Source organism: Archocentrus centrarchus, unplaced genomic scaffold (assembly GCF_007364275.1).
Source record: "Archocentrus centrarchus isolate MPI-CPG fArcCen1 unplaced genomic scaffold, fArcCen1 scaffold_24_ctg1, whole genome shotgun sequence".
In the NCBI taxonomy this organism is placed as follows: Eukaryota; Metazoa; Chordata; class Actinopteri; order Cichliformes; family Cichlidae; genus Archocentrus; species Archocentrus centrarchus.
The window spans coordinates 2,290,215-2,310,692 of record NW_022060254.1 but is presented as its reverse complement, the minus strand read 5'-3'; the positions used below and the strand labels follow the sequence as shown (position 1 = coordinate 2,310,692).

Below are 20,478 nucleotides of genomic sequence, written 5' to 3'. Positions count from 1 at the left end.
AATAAATTACATTTTATTTCCACAACTGAAACAACTTCATCTGGATACAGACGCAGGATTAATGAATGTTCTTAGTTATTATTTTCATAGACAGCCTGATGTAGTCGTGCCAGTGCATCTTAAGGGTGTAAGAGATTTGTGACCCAGTGAATTGGCTGAGAGAAGGTAAAGAGCACGCTTATCCGTGGATCACTGCGAGCTCGACACTCTTCCTCCAGTCTGAGGCAGAGCTCTGTGCTCGGGATGATGCGCAGCTACACAAATAAAACACGCTGTGACTTCATCTCCAGCTTGACTGCAGCACACGTTACATGGTCATCCTCACTTATGAGTTAGAAAATGAGGCTGGAATAAAAATGTAGGTAAAAGGGAGGCTCGTTATTATCCTGTCTACTTTGAGGGCTTGTGTGGACCAATAACTTCCCGGCTGACCGTGAAGGGGTCAGGTGGAAACTTTTCCCCACTACTTCACGCCCTGGCTTCTCCTGGGCTCCTCTTCCACTGTAGCCTCATCTTCTTCCCCAGGGTTCGGCTCTTCTCTTTGGATCTCGGCGTCGGCCACGCCTCGCAGCTCCCGGGGTCCGGTGTCCAGGCGGAACAGGGTGGGGATCTGACCCAGGATGGGGTTACTCTGTTGGAGGCCAGAGATCCACTGATTGAGGGTAGCCTGGTCTCCCTGGCTGGTCATACACATGGCAAAGACTGGACCTTCATCCACTGGACACACACACACACACACACACACACACACACACACACACACACACACACACACACCTATGTTACACCCTGGAAGTGAAGGGTTGTGGTAAACAGCAGCGGTGTGAGGAAGGCTGCAAATATCTTACAGTCTTCCACATCGAAGCTCTCGTCGTCTCCCAAGTCGAGGTCCAAATCCAGGTCCAGCTGCAGAGGATAGCTCAAACACCTCTCTGGGTCAGAGGGCTCTTCAACCTGGGGAGGAGGAACAGGCGCAGTTCAGGAGACTACAGGAGAGAGCAGCACATACTCATGGGAGGAGACTGTTGCTCATGGCAACAGATGGATGCAGGGAGGATCCTACACCCTACACAGCACCTTCGTGTGACTGCTGTATAAACAGAGCTGAACTGAATTGAAATTAAACTGAATGAATGAAGGTGAACAAAGAAATATTAGAGAATAAATAATAAAAACAGTTTTATTATAACAAAGAAGATTTCAGAGGGACCCAAGAAACTCCAGCAGCAGCTTGGTTCATGAGGGGTGAGTAAATCTATGAGGCAGACAGGAACGAGCCCATGTAAAGCTATAAAAGTCATTAATATAGGTTTAATATCAACTCCACATCCATCTGGCAGCCAGCGTGGTGCAGCGACAGCAGTGATCCTGCCTGATTCGTGATCACTGACCTGAAGGAGGTTTTATGAAATCTGACATTTAACAGAAAAATTAGAGGCAGTTCATTTCTTTGGAAGTGAGCAAACACAAACCCAGCAGGGGGGTCAAACTATCATTTCCTCCACTGGATCCAACACTTCAGTCTGATCCCTGTGACCTCAGTGAGTCTGAATCTTTACGCTGCAGAACTGACTCTGAATCAGTGGTGTGTGTCACATCTCCTCACTCTCAATTTATCAATGGCACAGAACAAAAACAAAAAGAGACCCATCACCGATGGGGATCTCCTCCCTCCACTGATAAAAAAATAATTAACGTTCAAGTCTGATAACAGAAAACCCTTCAGCAGACGTCTTTTTACCTTCTGCAAAACTGTTTTGTCCAGACGGACATCGCGCTGCACATCTTTGAAGAGTAAAGAACACATTTGCCTGATTTCCTGGCTCAGCTCCTCGTGGTCCGGGGGGTGTATAGACCGGAAAGATAAACCCTCACAGACAGACGCCCGGACGCTGTGACACCAATATCCTCCTGCCTTCTATCAGGCGGGAGGTTAAAAAGTGTTTTCTTGCACCTAAATCCCCAAAATAGAAAGAGAGGATGTGGTTTTCAGTTGCTGTACGCGTGTGTGCTAAACCTGCTGAATGTTCACACACAGTTAAAATGATCTCACACTGTGCAGCGTGCACGCTCTCCGCAGCACTGACCACCACAGCTGACTGTTTCAAACAGATCCCACTCGTATATATTTAAGAACAACAACACAGACTATTATATATTTAATTCAGATCATTCTGATTGCAGAGAAACCTGCTCAGCTGCCATTCAGCGCCTTCCTCGTGAGGTTTGTCTGAAAGGATCTTTGGGGTTTTGTGCTAACACCAGCTCAGACTTTGGGGTGAAATGGTTTGATTCTGTGGAGTGAGCTGAATAAAGATGGGCCAGAAATGTCTCTAAAGGCTGGTTGGTGTCTCATGGGGGGGGTGATATGGATGCCAGTTAAGCTGCTGGCCTGGCACAGCTCCAGCAGAGATGCACTTACTCTGATTACAATCCAAACTGTAAGCTAGCAAGCAACTCTTATTCTCTTTCACCCTGAGACAGAAACAGCATGTTCTTAAAAATAAACTTATTCCCTACACTCCTTAGAAAAGTGCAATCATTTCATAGGTCATCAGCTGCCCCCCCCCCGTTAATACTGTTCTCCCACCTTCTCTTCAGGCGGGGTGGGGTCAGCTCTGAGGACGTAGTAGTGAACACATGTCTTTCTCAGCCACAAAGGGAAGGGGCCCTCCACAAACACCGGCCTCTGAGGGTTGTGTCTGGCTAGCTGCTCCGTCTGGCTGGGGCTCTGGATCCCTGGTGCCAACACAGGAAGGAAAGAAAACAAAGAGTGAGCAGAACTCGGAGTACAGATGGAAATGATGCCTCTAATTGTATTGTTGTCATATTTTTAGCATCCCTTTTCTGATGAAGACACACATGTACCAGAGAATAGCTGATACTGTATATTTCTGTAAGCACATTTATGACATTTTTTTAAGATGCATTTTTGGCCTTTATTCATTTTATGACAGGACAGAAGAGCAGACAGGAAATGAAGGACAGAGCGAAGGGGGGGGGTTGACATGCAGGAAATGACCCGGGGCCCTGAAGTATCCTTTCAGCATATAGGCCACCTGTTCAACCCACTGAGCTGTACTGGCACCCCAACATTACAAACATGATTAAAGTCGTGCTTCCATACCTACTATATGTGGAAGTGTGACCTCAGCCCCGCTCTCTGTGATGTCTGTACAGGGCAGCTGGTGGGAAAAGCATGAACACAGATCGCTGTAAACACTCAGTTCACATCTGATGGCAAAAAGAAGTCATGAGCATCATTAATGATGGTCTCTGCCATTAATGATGGCATCTCAGTTCCAGTAAAACTGAGTGGTTGGCTCTGACAGTTTCTCTAAGGAGGTCATCACTACATCCAATCACCTGCTAAGAACCTCAGGGTCATCTTTGACCAGCGCCTGAATTTTTGAATCTCACGTCTCAAAGCTCATCCCGTCCTCTTCCCTTCACCTCAAAAATCAAACTCTTAATTGTCATTCAATCATCTGGAACTTTTAGCGCACACCTGACTGAAACTCTTCAAATAAACTGTTCCTCTGCAGATGATCAGTTAGCTGTTTAACAACTACTCTTTCAAAAATCTTTGAGAGAAAAGGACTTGTGTCTGAAATTACTATTGCATATATTGAGAGACATAAATAAAGATTCAATATATTAGCTTTAAAGATTATGATGGTTATTTTTAAAAGAACAAAAAGAGGCTAGCCGTTCCCCCCGTTTCCAGTCTTTATGCTAAGCTATGATACCCACACTTGTACCTGGTAGACGGTAACCTTTGCATCAAGGTCATTTGCGATGCGAGTGAGGCTGAAGCGTGCCAGGTCCACTGGGTCTTCAGGCAGTTGCGTGGGCAAAGGAAAGGGGTTTATGTGCTTGAACTTAGGGAACCAGTACATGATACGCTGGTACTTTCTCATAGGGTGGCTCTTTTCTCCAAAGATCCGGACCAGCAGCACTTTGGTCTCAATGTTGGGCATGATACCTGAAGCACAGACAATGACAGACAGATACTGAAAACTGTGCACAGGCTTCCTTGACATCGCCAGAGAATTTCTCAAGAATCTCAACTAATTCAGTGACATTCCAGGTCTTCCACAATCTAACAGACACCCACCAAAATTCTCCAGCTGCTCCAGTAGCTGCACTCCACACTCCTGCTGACGGGGATAGTGGTTGAACATTCGCTGGATAAAGTTTCGGGGCACAAATACCTCTTTGGGAAAAACGTCCAGCAGCTTGTTGTAGACAGCGAGGTCTTTCTCCACGCCGAACTCCGGCATCTTCTTCAGAGCAGCGTAGATAAACTCCACATGACCTCGCCGCCTTATGTCTCCCTTGGTGTAGAAGTCTATCACTTTGTTAAACGTGGCCTTGGTTTTGGCCTCTTTAGCCAACTGCTCAAACAGATCATCATGGGTGACCAGAGACTTCTGCCTCGTCTTGTCCTCCTCGTTGTTAACAAACCGTGCAGGCTGGCTCTTGGTACACGCTGGGCTGCTGTGGAAATGCCTCAGCCCCTAAAACAGACATTTTTTTTTCTTTTGAATCCACATGAAACATTCATTATATACATATTTATTAGAATTCATATGACAGAAATATTATTATTTCCATGGACATGGCTCTTTTGAGTATTTTGGGGGGATCAGATACAGAGGAAAACTCAGACATGTCAGGGTACACCTGGACAGGTCGTCAGCCTGCCGCAAGGCTAACACAGAGAGACAGAAAACCATTCAAGGGCAATTTAGAGTCAGCAGGTCACCTAACCTCACTGACTGCATGTCTTTGGACTGTGGGAGGAAGCCGGAGTACCCGGAGAGAACCCACACAGACACAGGGAGAACATGCAAACTCCACACAGAGGCCCCAGCTCAAACCGGGAACCTACATGCTGTGAGGTCACAAGCACTGCACCACCGTGCCACCACCTTGTCAGACCAGTATGAGCCAAAGCCCTCCGGTTCAATTGATATCATTAGCTGAACAGGTGTGGCCACGGGTCCTCTATTGCACCGTGTTTCTTTTAACTGCTTCCGTTTGTGCTGCGTGTCAAGTGACAAAAAAAAAAAAAATGCAACAGAACCACTAACACTGCTGCTCCCTCAGCGGTTACATCAGTGCAGTGAATGAGTTGCATGTTGGAAAAAGTCCGACTGCTGCTAGAGCTCACCTGGCGCTGCGGCCGGAGCAGAGCGCCGTTCCCGGCAGGAGCAGCAGGAGGACGAGGCCACAGCACCGGCGGCCCCGGCCTCCCGGCGTGTCCGAACAGCTGCAGCAGGCGGCGGCTGCTCTTCATCGTGGAGCCTCACGCTGAGCGTCAGTGAGCAGAGCCGCGGACGGACATGAGGTTCACGAGCTTCACAAGTCTCCGGTGACCCTCAGCAGGGTGGCGATACCTGAAACAAACAAGACGTTTCTGAGTGAAGCTCCGCATACGGACCAAACAAAGTGAGGTTAGTTATTACTGAGAAACTGCATCCAGCAGATATACCTGCGTTAACCCCCGTCAGTGTGTGATTGTCATCATTATCAGCGCAGAGCGTGTAACTGTTGACAGGCGTGAGTCTCCTTCAGGAACCGCTCTCCGGCATCCTGGTCCGTCACTCATCTCCTTCCCCCAAACACTGACAGCAATTATGGTTCCGCACAGATTCCCGGTAGGCCGTAAAATCTGTCACACTTTGTTCTAAAATGAACCCGCAGTGGAGGCGTGTTTAAATTAGTGCCATTATTCACGCTGTGGAGGCAACAGGCGAGCTGTGGCTGTCTCAGTGTGACCCTCGGCAGGTAAAATGAGCTTTAGTTAAGGTGATGGCCAAAGGGGCTGGCTGTATTTAAACTGCTGTGAGTGCCTCGTCGTCCTGTAGTCTGAAATGTGAGTCTAACGTGTCTGACTGGGATGATCTCAGACCCTCTGAGCCAGAAACAGCACCCCCCAAGAGCCTTCATTCTCTCACTTACATTAACCTGTTTTTACAGACAGGCCCGGCCAACAAATGCAACATCACAGCGCTAAAAGGATGATTTAATGACCATAAAGGACCGGACTGCGGTACAATAACAGTCAGAGACTGGTCACCTATAACACATCCTGCTGACTGCAGTCTGTTACCAACATCAAAAACACCCAAGCATCGGAAATCATTTTTTTTGACACATCACCGGAAGTGCATCGAAGTGTGGAAACATGTGACACCATAGACACCGACTCCACAGCGACACCTGCTGGCCTATCTGACAATCGCCGCATGTAGACGACGCTGCCCTGTGAAACTGATGCAAAAACCCTGCGCTGCTCCAAACCAGACCATCCCGATCAGACCGTGAACGCACTGTCGGGGACAGCAGCGATCACACGCTGTTTGCTCCCTCTGTGAACATGCTTCAGTTTCCCGCACGGAGAGGAGGCTGCTGTGGGCGCAGGCCGCCTCCTCTCTCTGAGTTTGGATGTTGGTCTCATTTGAAGCTTTCTGGGGTCACTGTCAGCAGGTTTGTGCTACACTATCAAACAACGCTAGAAGATGGCTCTATTTCCTTTCATTCAAAAATAAATATCTAATAAAACAAACAGACTAAATGTGTTCTCCTGATAAATAGAATAGAACAGAATAAAATAGAATGCCTTTATTTGTCACATACGGAGTGCACAATGAGATTGGAGGACCACTCCTGTTCAGTGCCATGCAGTAGAAAGTCACTTTCTAAAAATATAAAAATAAAATATAATGCATAAAAATATACATTATAAAAAATAAAATAAATAAGTATGTGTATGAATAATATAATATTGCACAATTAGAGTGGGTGTTGCACAGTTACAGTGGGTGAGTGTGAGAGTTCAGGGTGGTGATTGCTCTGGTGAAGAAACTGTTCTGGAGTCTGTTCTGGCTTTGATGCTCCTGTAGCTCCTGCCAGAGGGCAGCAGGTCAGACAGGTCAAAGCCAGGGTGTGAGCTGTCCTTGATGATGTTCCTGGCTCTGCTGAGGCAGCGGGAGGTGTAAATGTCCGTCAGGGAGGGGAGAGGGCAGCCAACGATTCTTTGTGCTGTCTTCACTACCCTCTGAAGCCTGACCCTGTCTGCCTCAGTGCAGCTGCCGTACCATACTGTGATACAGCACGTCATCTCTCAATGGATGAGCGGTAAAAGGTCAGCAGCAGGTTTGAGTCCAAGTTGTTCTTCCTGAGGACCCTCAGGAAGTGAAGTCGCTGCAGAGCCTTCTTGATAACAGCTGTGATGTTATCTGATCAAGAGAGATCAGCAGAGATGCGGGGGGCTGGGTCAGTCCTGTGTTTCCTGAATTCGATGATGATCTCTGAACACCAGGCTGTCAACTTCAGGATCTCCTCTCAGGCTGCCTCATCGCCCCTTGAGATGAGTCCGACCACTTTGGTGTGGTCAGCAAATTTGATGATAAGGTTGTTATTGTGGGCCGGACTGCAGTCACGGGTGTAGAGGCACAGGAGGGGGGTCAGCACAGCCCTGTGGGGAGCCAGTGCTCAGTGTGTGGGTGGAGGAGAGATGGGGGCCAAGTCTCGCAGTCTGGGGCCGTTTGGTTAAGAAGTCCTTGATCCAGGAGCCTGTGAGAGGAGGGAGGCCCAGGGTGTGCAGTTTGGTGGTGAGAATGTCCGGGATGACGGGTGTAGCTCTGCTGCTGCTCCAAGTGCTCCACTGATACACTTTAATGATAAGTTACACAAATAATACAATTTGGTCATGAAAAACTGAAACACGCGTCCCGCCGGTAGGTGCAAGCACTGAGCGGATGGGCCTGTGGAGGTCAGAGCTCATTCATCAGCTGTGCAGCTGGTTATAAGGCTCAAAAACTGCAAAACAAATAGAAATGTGTCGAGACAGTCAGCTGTCCTAGTGCGTGCTGAGTTCACTGACGCTCTTCTGCATCAGAGAAAATCTCCCCCGTCCTGCCTCTGCAAGGCATTTTTACACTTTTATCACTGTGGCTGCATTTCTCCGTGGACTGTGCGTGTATTGTTGTAAACATGAGGGGTTTTTTTTCTTCTTTTTTTTTCAAATGCCCGTCCAGGTCCTGGTCTGCAGCGACCCTGCGGTCAGCGGGAAGATGAAGTCACTCAGTGCTGCAAATATTTTCTGGTGAAAGTAGAGAATAAACGGAGTTACAGATAAAAACACGTTTTATTCTCCTCCTTGAAACCGTGGGCGGGTTTTAATGAGATAACTGATGAGTGAGTGGAGCGCAGCCAGCAGCCTCTGTCTCATCCCTGTGACAGCAGTCATTATTTGGATCTCGGTGTTTAAGTGAGTGGATAGCATATACTGGCCCCTCACAGTCCACAGCAAAAATAATAATGATTTACACGCGCGCGCGTGTCCGCGTGTAATAAAGAGCAGCGGTACCTGCAGGCCGTGGGAACGGAACTGCAGCAGGAGGGGAAACACCAAACACTGTTTAGCCGCGGTCACGTGACCTGCGTGTTTTGTTCGGAGTAGAGCATCGAAACCTCTGCATGGGCGTCCCGTCCTATGTCAAAGGTCACGGGAACATAAAATACACAGAGCCTCTAGTCAAATGCTATTCGAGACCTCTTTAAAGGTTTTATGAGCTATAGTGTTTCCCTGAAACACGGATTATTTATGTATTATTCCTGGTGATGACTGCGGTGCTGGGTTCTGTGGCGGGGCCGGGTCAGGGTGGTGATGGTGCCGCTTCTCTACCCTTCGTGGGGTGAGCTGCAGCGCTGCATGCGGAGAAAGGTGGATGTGAAGGGTTTCTGGTATGCTGCAGTCACGCAGGAGTCCTGTTACCTGAGTCACCGGGACGCAGGTAACTCAGGTGCCTTCCCGCCAATAGTGTCAAGTTAGCCGTAATAAGGGGCTTCACTTCCGGAACAGGTTTTCAGTCTTGTGCGTCTGGTTGTTTTTTGTTATTAAATTATTTTGTCCTTATATTTAAAGTAATTTCAGGATATATTGCACATGTATCCGTCGTTTATTCCTCGGTGTTTCTGTGTGTGTGTGTGTGATCGGCTGCAGCGCTGCATGTAGCGGAAAATTCCGTTTCCGGTATTCTTCTCAGACCTGCTGGTCTCCGGAGTGAGACTGTCCTCTGTCAGCATGGAAAACACACCTTAGAGCTGCCGCTGCTCTACGGAGGAGGCACCGTGTGAACGTGGGTCATGGACTCGTCTACGAACAGCCTGGGTGAGTACGGCCGCGGCTCTGCGGCTTCGCTGGCGGCGCAGGGAAAGTTCAGGGCGCTCTAAGATGGCACTGTTCAGGCTGCCACAGGGTCCCGCACTCGTCTTGCTCTGCCGTACAAACGTGTCGGCCCTCGGAGCTGCTGCTGCGCTCTCCGGGCGCACACAGGCTGCGAGCTGAACGCGTAAACGCAGTTTTCTTTAGTTTGACCGCCGCAGTTTTTGCGTCTGTCAGCGGACGGTGGGAGTAGCAGGCGGGCTCCCGCTCACTCCTCACTGTAAAGGGGATTTTGGGGCTTGACTGGAGCGAAAGGATGTGGCTTTCCCAAAGTTGCCCGTGTTTCGTTCAGCGTTAGCAGAGACAGAAAGTCTCCGTGAACGTCGGCGGAGGCTGTAGGTGGGACCGGCAGCGCTCAGCCCCGTGTCTGCGTTACTTTTGGAGATTCACACTTGTTTTGATTTTTGCCCGAGCGATCAGGATTCGCCCGTGACGGTTTGATCGTGTGTTGCAAACGTCGCTGTGCGCTGCTGTCAGACTGCTGTGTTTATAGCTGCGGCATTGACGGACCACCAGCAGCGCTTTCAGGCGCGCAGCGGCCCAAAGAGTGTAATAAAAGTGCGTGAAACAACCAGCCCCTCAGATTGAAGCGGGAGCTGCACGTCCTGCTCTCCAAGTCACACGGACTTTTTTGCAAGCGAGCAGCAGCTGTGGGTGTTTGAAAGGCTCCACCCCATCTGCCTCCGCAAAAATTACTGTGAGGCAGAAGCTGGAAGCTTGTCGCCCAATGCCGCTTTTCAGTCACATCTGTAGACCCACGACCTGCCTTACATGCTCCCGGTGGACCGCCAAACACCGGGAACTGTAAATATCATTCGGGGAAGTTTAACAGCAGATCTATTGTGGCTCAGTGCTGAAGGGGAACCTTTAAGAAGCAGCCATTTCTCTTAATAAAGGTAATTATGTTTCATAATGAAGATGGTCACTGTTGTGGGTCACTGCGCGCTGAGCTGGAGCTTCGGAGAAACGCGTGTGCTTCAGTGTCAGCTGACTGACTCACGCCGTATCATGAGTTAGATCCACTCCACTCAGTAACATGCAGGGACTGAGATCCACTGATCCAGCCAAACATGCTGTACAGGAGTCAAACGCAGGCGCACACTTTGAAGTAGACAGAAAACAATTTGAACAAATTCATCATTTTTTAGGGAAGAGGAGTGGAAGAAATGTGCAGATTCCAGCCACACAGAAGAAACCGTGTGGCTTTTCTAACAGCTGAAGGACTTTAAAGATCCTCACTTCAGTGTTATTACATTTCATGTGGAGCCCGATGCTGGGATGTTAGGACTGACACCATTTTTAGGTGTTTAAAAATGTTCTATCAGTGCTGAAAATATAAAACATGCCTGTTTATCTTAATGCCTTTTCATCTGTCATACGTTGACTCTTATTTCCATTGCGTGGGCCAGGATTTCTATCAGTAACAATAACCGCACCATCACCAAGTGGAAGCTGTAGCTGGCAGCAGTTTGGGAAACCACCAAAAATCCATCCAGATTTGAGGATGCATTGTTCAAGCTGCTCCCACCGGATGAGCTTGAACACATGCACGCTTTGAATGTGTGCCCAGTACAACCAGAACAGTGACATTAGCTGCAGTTGTGGGCCTGTAACTGTGTGTGTTGTGTATAGCTGTAGCCTGGTATTTTCCAAATGACAGAAACTGTCTTTGTCATTTGCTGCTCCTCTGACATGTCATCAGTCATTCTTTTCTGTGCATTTTTGACAGTTTGCACCACGTGGGCGTAAACCTGGATTTTTGTGCGTGTGCGTCACCCTTCTGCTAGTCTCCGCTTTGCACCCGTCACCTTATCAGACGCCGTCGCACAATCCACAGAAGGGTCCTGCTGTCTCTGCTTCAGAGCCTGTGTGTTTTTGAAGTGAGCGTACTTGTTGCTGTCAGTCAGGGCCTGTGATGTGTCACGCTCCTGAGCAAGTGCATGACTTTAGCTATTACAGCCCAGGTGGATGACCTTTGTTTCAGTGTCCTGTGACAGTCGTGCTGAGGTCTGTGATGTGTGGCTCAGGTGGTTTTTACTAACCAGAAGGTTGGAGGTTCGGCCCTCTGATCTTCAGCTCGTGCTCAGGGTGTAAAAGCACTTTGGTCAGGCCAGACTAGAACAGCTCCGTAGACATGGCAGTAGATGTGATTTATGTCTGGGGTGTAACCTGGCCTTACCTGGTCCTAGCCGCTGCAGCAAGGGTGGAGGATCCCACCCTCAACCCTGCCTTGTTGTTTGTAGCGTGCTGCAAACACGCAGTTGTTGCCAATGCTGGAACGGGAATTTCTCCTACAGGAATTTTCACCACTTAATCAGACTTTCCATCATCTGAGGAGACATGCCGCCTTCTGTCACGGGTTTGATTCTCAAACAGCAGAGGTGCACAAACCTGCTATCTCTCTCAGACCCGTACTGTTTACTGTACCCCAGTAAGATCAGCTGGAAGTTTAACACCTGAAAGGCGTGACTGCGCTGACACACACACACACCTTTACACAAGCGTTATGGAAGCCATCAGAGGACTCACAGCAGTTACAATGTAACCGGTCATACGTACAGGAGGCTGTGGAGTGTAAACTACACGCAGCAGCATAACATCCTGTTTTTGTTTATTGTCTATGCTGTAGCACAGACACACTTGCTGCATGACCGTACCTCTGCACAGAGAGGCTTAGACCTCCAGCCTGTTGATGGTCAGAGCCTGCTGTGTCTGTCAGGGTGGTGCAGTAAACACCACACTGAGAGCGGCAGTTGAAATTGGCGCATACGTCAGGTAATAAATTAGCGGCACCAAACTGGGACCGGCGCTTCGGTGCGTTGCGGTTTTGGTGTCTAGAACGCGTGTTGTGAGGATTTGGGACGTGGTGCAGTTGTGCAGAGATCAGCAGGAAGTTGCATCAGCACATGGCAGCTATTTCAGTGTTTTTCCCAGAATGTTGTAATAGTGCTTCTTTTCAGAAACACACACACACACACACACATGCTCTGTTGCTGGAGTCTGGAGGTAAACACTGTTTGTGTCTCAGGGCTGGAAGTTAAGCTTCAGTGCTTTCTCTGACAGACGCTGAAGGACGTCTGGAGCGCAGGAAAGCTCAGCGTCGGTTTGGCTGCTGATCTAAATAAAACTTTAACTTTTCGAGCGTTGGCTTCCTTTGGTGAATGATGCCCGGCGTGACCCCTCAGCTGTCAGTACACATGTAAATTAGGATAAAAAAAAAAAAAGTGTGAACACAAACTTCCGCCTGTACGGTTAAAGGAGTTCTGATTAATAAATCAGTTTGCCTGCCTCCCTGAGACCATAATGCAGCAGAGATTTATGTTCAGGCGGGCTCACGGCTGTGTTGTGTGTATGCAGAGCAGGCACGGGCTTGCGTCGTGTTTGTGTTTGCTTCAGTCGGGCCTGACGGTTACGTTTGTGACAGCATGTCGGCTCGCTGGCAGCGCCGTAAGCCGTACCATCTTTCTGACAGTTACTTCTTATTTGGTTTTATGCTCTGAGATCGCAGCGCTGGCTTAACCGGTTTCGGGGCCCCTCTTGTAGTTACAACATTTTTTTATCAGTGTGCGAGCACAGTGGAAACAAAATAAAACGAATCCAGCTTTTTATGCTGCTCATAATGTTTAATGACGAGATAATGTTATTGAATTGGATGTGCGTGTGTGCATAAAGATTTTCTAATGTGTATGTTTAGCTGGTAGGGTGCGGCTGAGCGTTATTATTGTACTTGTATCTGTATATTTGTTTAATATTGTGTTCACCTGCCCAGAGCCTGCAGATGGAAATGATCTAGCAGCTAAATCTGGTACACGGGATGTTTTGTGTGATGAGCTCGGTGTTTCTGCTCGTGGTTCCTGACCAGTAAAAAATAGAAATGAAACGAGGCTGAAGGACTGTGTTCCACTAAGGCCCACACGGGAAATGAGACAGGCCAGACGTGCTGACATGCTTTAGCACAGCGCTGCCACACTGTCAGCTTCTGAGCTACTTTTAAAATGAATTCAGAATGATCTATACTGATTATACCTTATTATTATTATTATTATTATGGATGCTGTTGCTGCTGTTCTTCTTCTTATTACCACTGGATATTATGTATTTGTGTCTTCAAAGTATTATTGATGAGGATTGATGATGTATGTACAACAGATCTCTTCCCTCAGTGCCCTGCATAAATGCATGGACCCATATGGCCCAGTCTAACTCAGTAACCCTTTTTTGACCTTTATATGGTCAAAATATAATTTTCAGCATATTGGCTCATTAGATCCAGACTCGTCCTTCAATCATGAACAAACTTTGCTATTTGACAGAACATACGGTCGCGTTTCACCCTAATTCTTCTTAGAGAAATCTGACCCGTCTCACAGAGTCTCGCTCAGGGCTGAATGTGAAATCTTATTGTTTTTGTGGGAAACGTGCTTGCAAAAGGGAAACATAAATGATCTGTGACAGTTAACTGTAAATAACAAAAGCTAAAAACTGCAAGTCATCGTCGCCTTTCTGAAAACGCCCGAGTCATCTGTTCCCTCTGCTGTGATGAAACTTGCTGTCACAGCTCGTCTGCAGGAGGCTTGAAGAAACGCTTTGTTGTAAGAGCGTCTGTCATCACTGTTCACCTACTTTCTGCAGCCTTTGTGGAGCCAAGGACACAGATGGATCCTCTGAAAACACGTTCTGGTGCTCCCACTTCTCGTGAGCTTGTCAGCATCAGCTTTCAGTTTTCTCTCGTTCTGTGTCAGCTGGCGTGTTGGCTTGCAGGTTTAGTGTAGGAGTGCCTACCGCTCTGGTGCCCAGGGCACATTTTGCTGTGCAGACTTCAGTTGGTTAGTTTCAGTTATAGTGTGATCCTTTCATAAATTCTCTTACTACAACTGCGGCAAAGGAGCGTACCCAGAGGGAAGCCGCGCACGCGCAGGGAGAACGTGCCGCACAGAAAGGCCCAGGCAGCGCCAACCACTGTGTCGCTGCGCTGCTCATTAGGTGTAATTCAGATACAATTAACAGCAAAGCGCTCCATAACAACAGCAGTGCTGTGCCCTCCCTTATCTTGCTGGTGGGGATGGGCACTGCGTGCTGTTGCCGTCAGTGGGGTTACTCATTTGCAGAAATGTTGGGGTGTAACATCCATGCATCCCCGCTCCTTGCTGTGGTCATTTATTTATTTTTTTTTCAAAGGCAAACATATTTATCCCTCAAGTTTTTCCACTTCTTTGCTCATTCCCTCACATCCATTTGATAGTTTCAGCAGTCTCCCTCCAGGGATTTGCTGACATTTGTGAGTCCTTATACTGAGACGGTGATTGTTATGCTCTCACGGATAAAGCCAAACACTGCAGTGAAACAGTTGTGGGAAATGCTCAGGAGGCATCGATGGTCGGGGGCTGCACTGACCTGATGTGCAGTTACATTTTGGGAGGTGTGCGTCAGGTTACGGCGTAGTCCTCAGAGGGGTTTGTGGTTAAAGTGTAGCTGCAGCATGAATTTCCTGCTGAAGCGTAAATCCTGATCCTGCACGAATATAAACAGACATCAGAGCTAACGTGAAGGCCTGTAATGGAGGTCAGCTCATCTCTAATGTATGGTGCTGATGAAGAGAGTGTGCAATGACACAAACTGTGCAGACAGTCAAATGTGTGCAGCAGAGTGGGGGGTGGGGTGGGGTGGGGGGGGTGTTTCTCACAGATGCTGCTGCTCTCTGTTTCACTTCTCAGACGGGACCTCAAACACTTGTGCAGGGGCGTGCAGGATGTTGAGCAGCAGCAAAGCATCTAAACCAAAGCAGAGAACCAACGCAGTGAGCGCCGTGCTTTGGGACAGGCGGCAGCCGTAGGTGGCTGAGGTCATCATGCAGCCTCTTTGGGGAACAGGTAGAAAGAGTGGGCGGCCACTACGAAGATCTGTTTCTGATCTGCTGCGGGAGAGACATGATCTGTTTAACAGGATTTGAATACACGGTGCATGCAAACAACAAGGAAAGCAGCTCTTTGGGGCATTTTTCAAAAGCGAAGCCACAGAAGAGCAGAGACGTAATCTCAGATTAACTGTAGATTATTAAACAGGAACTTGAGCTGGGCTGATTATTGCTGCTGGTTTCACTCTGAGTCTGGCTCTAATCAAGCTCAATGAAGAAGTGTTTTGTTTTTTTTAACTTGTGCACCAACAGGAGGACAAAGACTGTGTAGCTGAGACTCAAGAGACTTGAATCAGACCAAGACAGTGCAGCTATGCAGCTGTCCTGGAGCCAGCTTCCACGAGACCTGGAATGACCCTGAGCCTTTCAGAAAAGTGAAAACAGGGTATCTTTAAGGATCATTAGATACCAACAAACCCTCTGAGGCCTGACTCTCATACATGCAGGATGTTTCACACGCCACTCAAAGCCTGAATCACAAATTAACTATAACCTGGATTAAACTTGTGGGTGGCAGTGGACAGGTGCTCACCTTGCAACCGGAGGGTTGCATGCTGTCATGGTGTCCCTGGGCAAGACACTTAACCCACGTTGCCCAAGTGTGAATGCGTTTGTGTGTTTGGTCGGAGGGGCTGTAGGTGCAAATTGGCACCCACGCCTCTGTCAGACTGCCCCAGGGCAGCTGTGGCTACATTAGTAGCTTACCACCACCAAGTATGATTGAGGTGTGAATGAATAGTGCATGAAATTGTAAAGTGTCTTTGGGTGTCTAGAAAAGCGCTATATTATTATATGCATTATTATTAACCTGCGATAGAGGTTAATTCAACTCAGTTTTATTTACAGTACCAGTCAAAAGTTTGGACACACTTATCCAATGGGTAATCTTTGATGCTTTATACTGTAAAGACCATGCAGTAATATAGAGAAACCCCCTATGAGCAAGCACATAGTGACAGTGGGAAGGAAAAACTCCCTTTTAACAGGAAGAAACTGGTTGGGCCTGAGGAGAGAGAGAGACCGGACAAAAGACACACTGTGGAAAAGAGCCAGAGATTAATAATAACTAATGATTAAATGCAGAGTGGGGTATAAACAGAGTTAAAGAGGTGTGAGAGGTCAGCTGTAGTGGCTCAGAGTGGGGAACAGAATCACAGCTCACAATAATTTCAGGTTTTCTTGGTGTGCAGCTGTGATCAGCTGAGCTGTGCTGCTGCTGCTGCTGCTCTGTGTGGATTTAAACAGCTGAGTTCAACAAGACGTAAAGCTGACCCCCCCCCACACTGACACTATACTGTTGGTATGAAAGTGGAAGTCGGTGACTGAGTCTCAGCACCATCAGCTTGAATTCAAAGCCATCTCTGCTACACGTGATAGCTGCAGTGAATGTGATGTGGACCAAATTCCTGCTCCTCCTGAGCCGTTTCCAAACAGCTATGAGTCACTCAGTCTTGGCTTGTATGTGAAAAATGAAAACAAGAAAACCAGACTCTCAAAGCAGAGCGAGAACGTGCTCACTTATGCAGATGTGTGCCTGCGCAGCAGCTTTTACAATAGTTTTCAAATACAGTATTAATAAGTCTGATGTTGGCCTTTTATTATATCGATTTGATATTAACTGTAGAATAGTCCTGAGGAATGGCCTCAGGATCTCTTTCCAAGTACAACTGTAATACCAGAATAATAAAGAGTTCTTGGGTAAAATAGCCTTTATTACAGTGCACATTAAAAAAAAATCCAGTCACTAAGCTTAAAGTTAAAATGATGTCATGTGAGCTGCTAATTTTGGGCTCAAGTTAAAGATTACGTCATTGAGAAAACAGAATCTGCAGATTCAATGAGCCCACATGGCAGCAAGTGGAGTGATAAAGCATTCTCGAATTGATCTGATCCAGATCAATTCGAGGACGTGGGGCCCTCAGGCCACTTTCATGAAGTCTATTTCTGGTTGTTTGGTCAGAGACATTCACACCTGTGGCTGCTGGAGGTCATTTTGTAGCTCTGCAGTGCTCATCCTGTTCCTCCTTGCACAAAGGAGCAGATACCAGTCCTGCTGATGGGTTAAGGATCTTCTACGGCCCTGTCCAGCTCTCCTAGAGTAACTGCCTGTGTGCTGGAATCTCCTCCATGCTCTGAGACTGTGCTGGGAAAGATGGCAGTGGCACGTATTGATGTGCCATCCTGGAGGAGTTGGGCTTACCTGTGCAGCCTCTGTAGGGTGCAGGTATGGCCTCATGCTGCCAGCAGTGACACTGACCCTAGGAGGGAAAAATGTGTGACCTCCAGTGACCAGATCAATGTCCCTGAAGTTTCACTGACCTGATTCTATTAAATTATTAAAGGAATAATTAAAGTAACATTAAGAAGTGTTTCTTTGTGTTTTTTGAGCAGTAAATGTGATGTAAAGAATTCTGAGGTTGTCATTACAGTAGTACATTACAGTACTACAGTAGTGGTAGTAAGACAGCATCATTACATTAAACACTGTCTAATGCTTTAGTGCTGATGAATGAAATCTGCAGTGATGACATCAAAAATGTTGCTACAAAGTGTTTCTTACATTTATAGCAAAAGAAAACGGCATATAGACAAACCCCTGTGAAAGGATAGTGAGTCATATTTATAGTGCGTATATTAAAGGCTTGTCGCTCTCTGTGGCTGCCCAAACATGCACTTTAACAGAAATAGCGCGAACTAAAAAAAGACTGTTCAGAGCGTGAAGAGACTCTTGTGTTCTTCAGTTTTAGTTGTGTCACTTTAGTGTTGGCCCTCCACAAATTCATTTCCAACCGCCACATTTCCACTTCCACAAACCAGTAAAACCAGACGATAAAACGCTCCATCCATCTAGTCCATCTATAAAACCGGCCTACTAAGTACAGGATCCCGCTGCCAAAATCGGATCCTGTGAAGATGTTCTTCTCCAGCAGCAGTGGGTGGGGCCACCAAACTGCCAGTCATGGTCTCAGCAGAACCGAGATAGACGGCACAGAAACAGAACTCGTTTATGGATCATTTTTGTTGGCTCATGTGATGACCCAGATATCACGGAGCTTTAGGCCTCTCTCTGTATTGCTTCGCTGGCTGTTGGATAATTACACGAGTGACCAGCAGCTGCACATGGATCCAAGCTATGATGTTGTGCCCACATGTTTCCAATTACCCGCCATAAACACGAGTCTCATCGTAACATTTCTAAAACCTTCATACTTTTTTTTTTTTTTTTTTGCGAGTGTAACTTTTTGAAAGAAAAACTATGTAAGAGAACTTAGTTTTTTCTTTGTCGCTCGACATGACACATGGAGAAATGGCATCAAATCAATGTCACACTTTCTCCTGTTCAAGCCTGCAGAGCACTTACAGCTGAAAGGGCGACAGAGTTAATGATTAAATGCAACTGTGGTGTATAAACACATGGGATGTGAGGAGATGTGAGTGGAGAAATGCTCAGTGCATCATGGGAAGTCCCCCGGCAGCCTCAGCCTGATGGTTCAGGGTCACCTGATCCAGCCCCAACTGTAAGCAAAAAGGAAAGTTTTAGGCCTGATCTTAAAAATAGAGAGGGTGCCCGTCCCCCGAATCCAAACTGGGAGCTGGCTCCACAGATTTTAGTGGATCTCTGCTGACTAGATCGAACCTGATTGTTACATTGGGGGCGGGGCTTGTTTTAAAGAGAGTGGTACTCAAACCGATCATGCATAACATTATGAGCACCTGCCTAGTATTGTGTTGTCTTGACCTGTTGAGGCACGAACTCTACTAGACCCCTGAGGGTGTGCTGTGGTATCTGCACCAAGCTGTTAGCAACAGATCCTTTGTGAGGTGGAGCCTCCGCGGATCAGACTTGTTTGTCCAGCACATCCCACAGATGCTCCATTGGATGGAGATCTGGAGAATTTGGAGGCCAAGTCAACACCACAGACTTGTTGTTTTGCTCCTCGACCCATTCCTGAACCATTTTTGCTTCGTGGCAGGGAGCATTTTTCTGCTGAAAGAGGCCGCAGCCATCAGGGCATGCCCTGGTCTGCAACAATGTTTAGGTAGGGGGTACGTGTCAAAGTAACATCTACATAGATGGCAGGACCCGAGGTTTCCCCAGCAGAACATTGCCCAGAGCATCAAAAACAGCAACTGAAGGTGACTGCAGTAAAGGCCTGGCAGAGCGTCTAAATACCGCATTTAGCCACATTCATGGCTTCTATACTTCAAGCAGTTATTGACTGCCAAGAATTTCCGTCCAGTTATTAAAAATGATCCTTATAAATATGCAATTATGTTAGTTTGTCCTATTATTTGTCAGCTTCTTAAAATGTGCGATAGTGTGTAAAAATTGCTGTAACTGCTAAAAGGTTAATGTAGTACTTAATTATTTGATTTAAATGTATATCTGCCTCGTATCCATGGCCGAATTTAGACTCAGCAGCTAGCTTAGCATGCATGTCTGTAGACTGTGGGAAGACATACCTGGAGAAAAGCCTGAGCATTTCCTTTGCTGTGCTTTTAGATTAGCTCCAGGTGTTATGCAATAGCACTGATGATGAAACGCCTCTCCCGCTGAAAAGGTTGTGCCAAAGGAAGACGTTTTTAGAGGTTACGCTGTTTTTATAATCCTGACATGCCACAACATCCATGAGGCCTCGGGCTGCTTTTACATCACCCAGCTGGGAAACAGAGTTGCACCTTCTGGTTTAGTCAGTCAACTGTGGGTGAATAGCAGCCTTTCAGGCTGACCTTTGAGTTTTTCAAAATGCCACCATTTCATAACTTTATCTAATTTTTGTGAAATTTTAGCATAAATGGGGTATGAATTAGTTTGGTGATCACTGACCACCAAATCAATCCATTTTTGAGTCCGAGCCTGCTTTTTTCCCCCAAATTTGGAGAAAATCCCTCAAGATGTTCATGAGACGTTGCTTTAACAAGAGCCGTAAGAATGGCTGGATTACAACAGCTTTGTCCTGGAGGCGCCTCCAGGACAAAGCTGTTGCCAGTCGAGTAGCTTAATTATTGCAGTGTAAACTTACTTTTTTTTTTTATTTTAATGACATAGTAGATAAAGTCATACATCTACAAGAACAGACAGGTAGAGGCAAAGTCACAATAAAAAGGAAGATCATTTGTTGCCAAATGCAGATTGGGGCTTGAATTTGCAACGTTTGCTAAAGAAGAGAAAACAGAAGACATGCTAGAGTTGTTTTTGTCATATGTTTAAAGAAAATTTAAAGAAGTGGTGTTTTGCCTAACTAGGAAACATAGCAAAAATCAAAGCTATATTATAAGCCAATAACTTCAAACTTTTAGTACACAGTTTCTTTTTTTAAGCAGC

The 20,478-nt window shown here is 47.0% G+C and overlaps 2 protein-coding genes across 4 annotated transcripts in view; one reads left to right on the top strand and one right to left on the bottom strand.

Moving 5' to 3' along the window:
• Window positions 1-32: 32 nt before the first annotated feature.
• On the bottom strand, window positions 33-5,622 carry ecsit (ECSIT signaling integrator). The gene is made up of 8 exons (XM_030723221.1): window positions 5,498-5,622; window positions 5,177-5,402; window positions 4,118-4,520; window positions 3,762-3,985; window positions 3,128-3,185; window positions 2,591-2,739; window positions 849-954; window positions 33-717 (listed from the first exon to the last, which is right to left on the bottom strand). Exons 2-8 carry the CDS (start codon window positions 5,300-5,302, stop codon window positions 464-466), a joined length of 1,320 nt encoding a protein of 439 aa, XP_030579081.1. The 5' UTR covers window positions 5,303-5,402; window positions 5,498-5,622; the 3' UTR covers window positions 33-463.
• A 3,408-nt stretch (window positions 5,623-9,030) lies between these two features.
• The window catches only part of eml3 (EMAP like 3), a 37,628-nt gene continuing 26,180 nt past the window's right edge, over window positions 9,031-20,478 (top strand). For 2 of the 3 annotated variants that reach the window (XM_030723203.1, XM_030723201.1), the window contains exon 1: window positions 9,031-9,184. In XM_030723203.1, the coding sequence (XP_030579063.1) occupies window positions 9,160-9,184 (25 nt within the window). In that variant the 5' untranslated portion in view covers window positions 9,031-9,159. Of the gene's footprint in view, window positions 9,185-9,996; window positions 10,135-20,478 lie in introns of those variants that run through there. The other variant, XM_030723202.1, reaches the window with a different exon arrangement.

Coding starts and splice junctions, on each gene's coding strand:
- ecsit (XM_030723221.1), bottom strand. CDS start 5,302: ATGAAGAGCAGCCGCCGCCTGCTGCAGCTGTTCGGACACGCCGGGAGG. Junction 4,521..5,176: donor TGCTCCGGCCGCAGCGCCAG/GTGAGCTCTAGC, acceptor TGTCTGTTTTAG/GGGCTGAGGCATTTCCACAG. Junction 955..2,590: donor CCACCCCGCCTGAAGAGAAG/GTGGGAGAACAG, acceptor CCTCCTCCCCAG/GTTGAAGAGCCCTCTGACCC.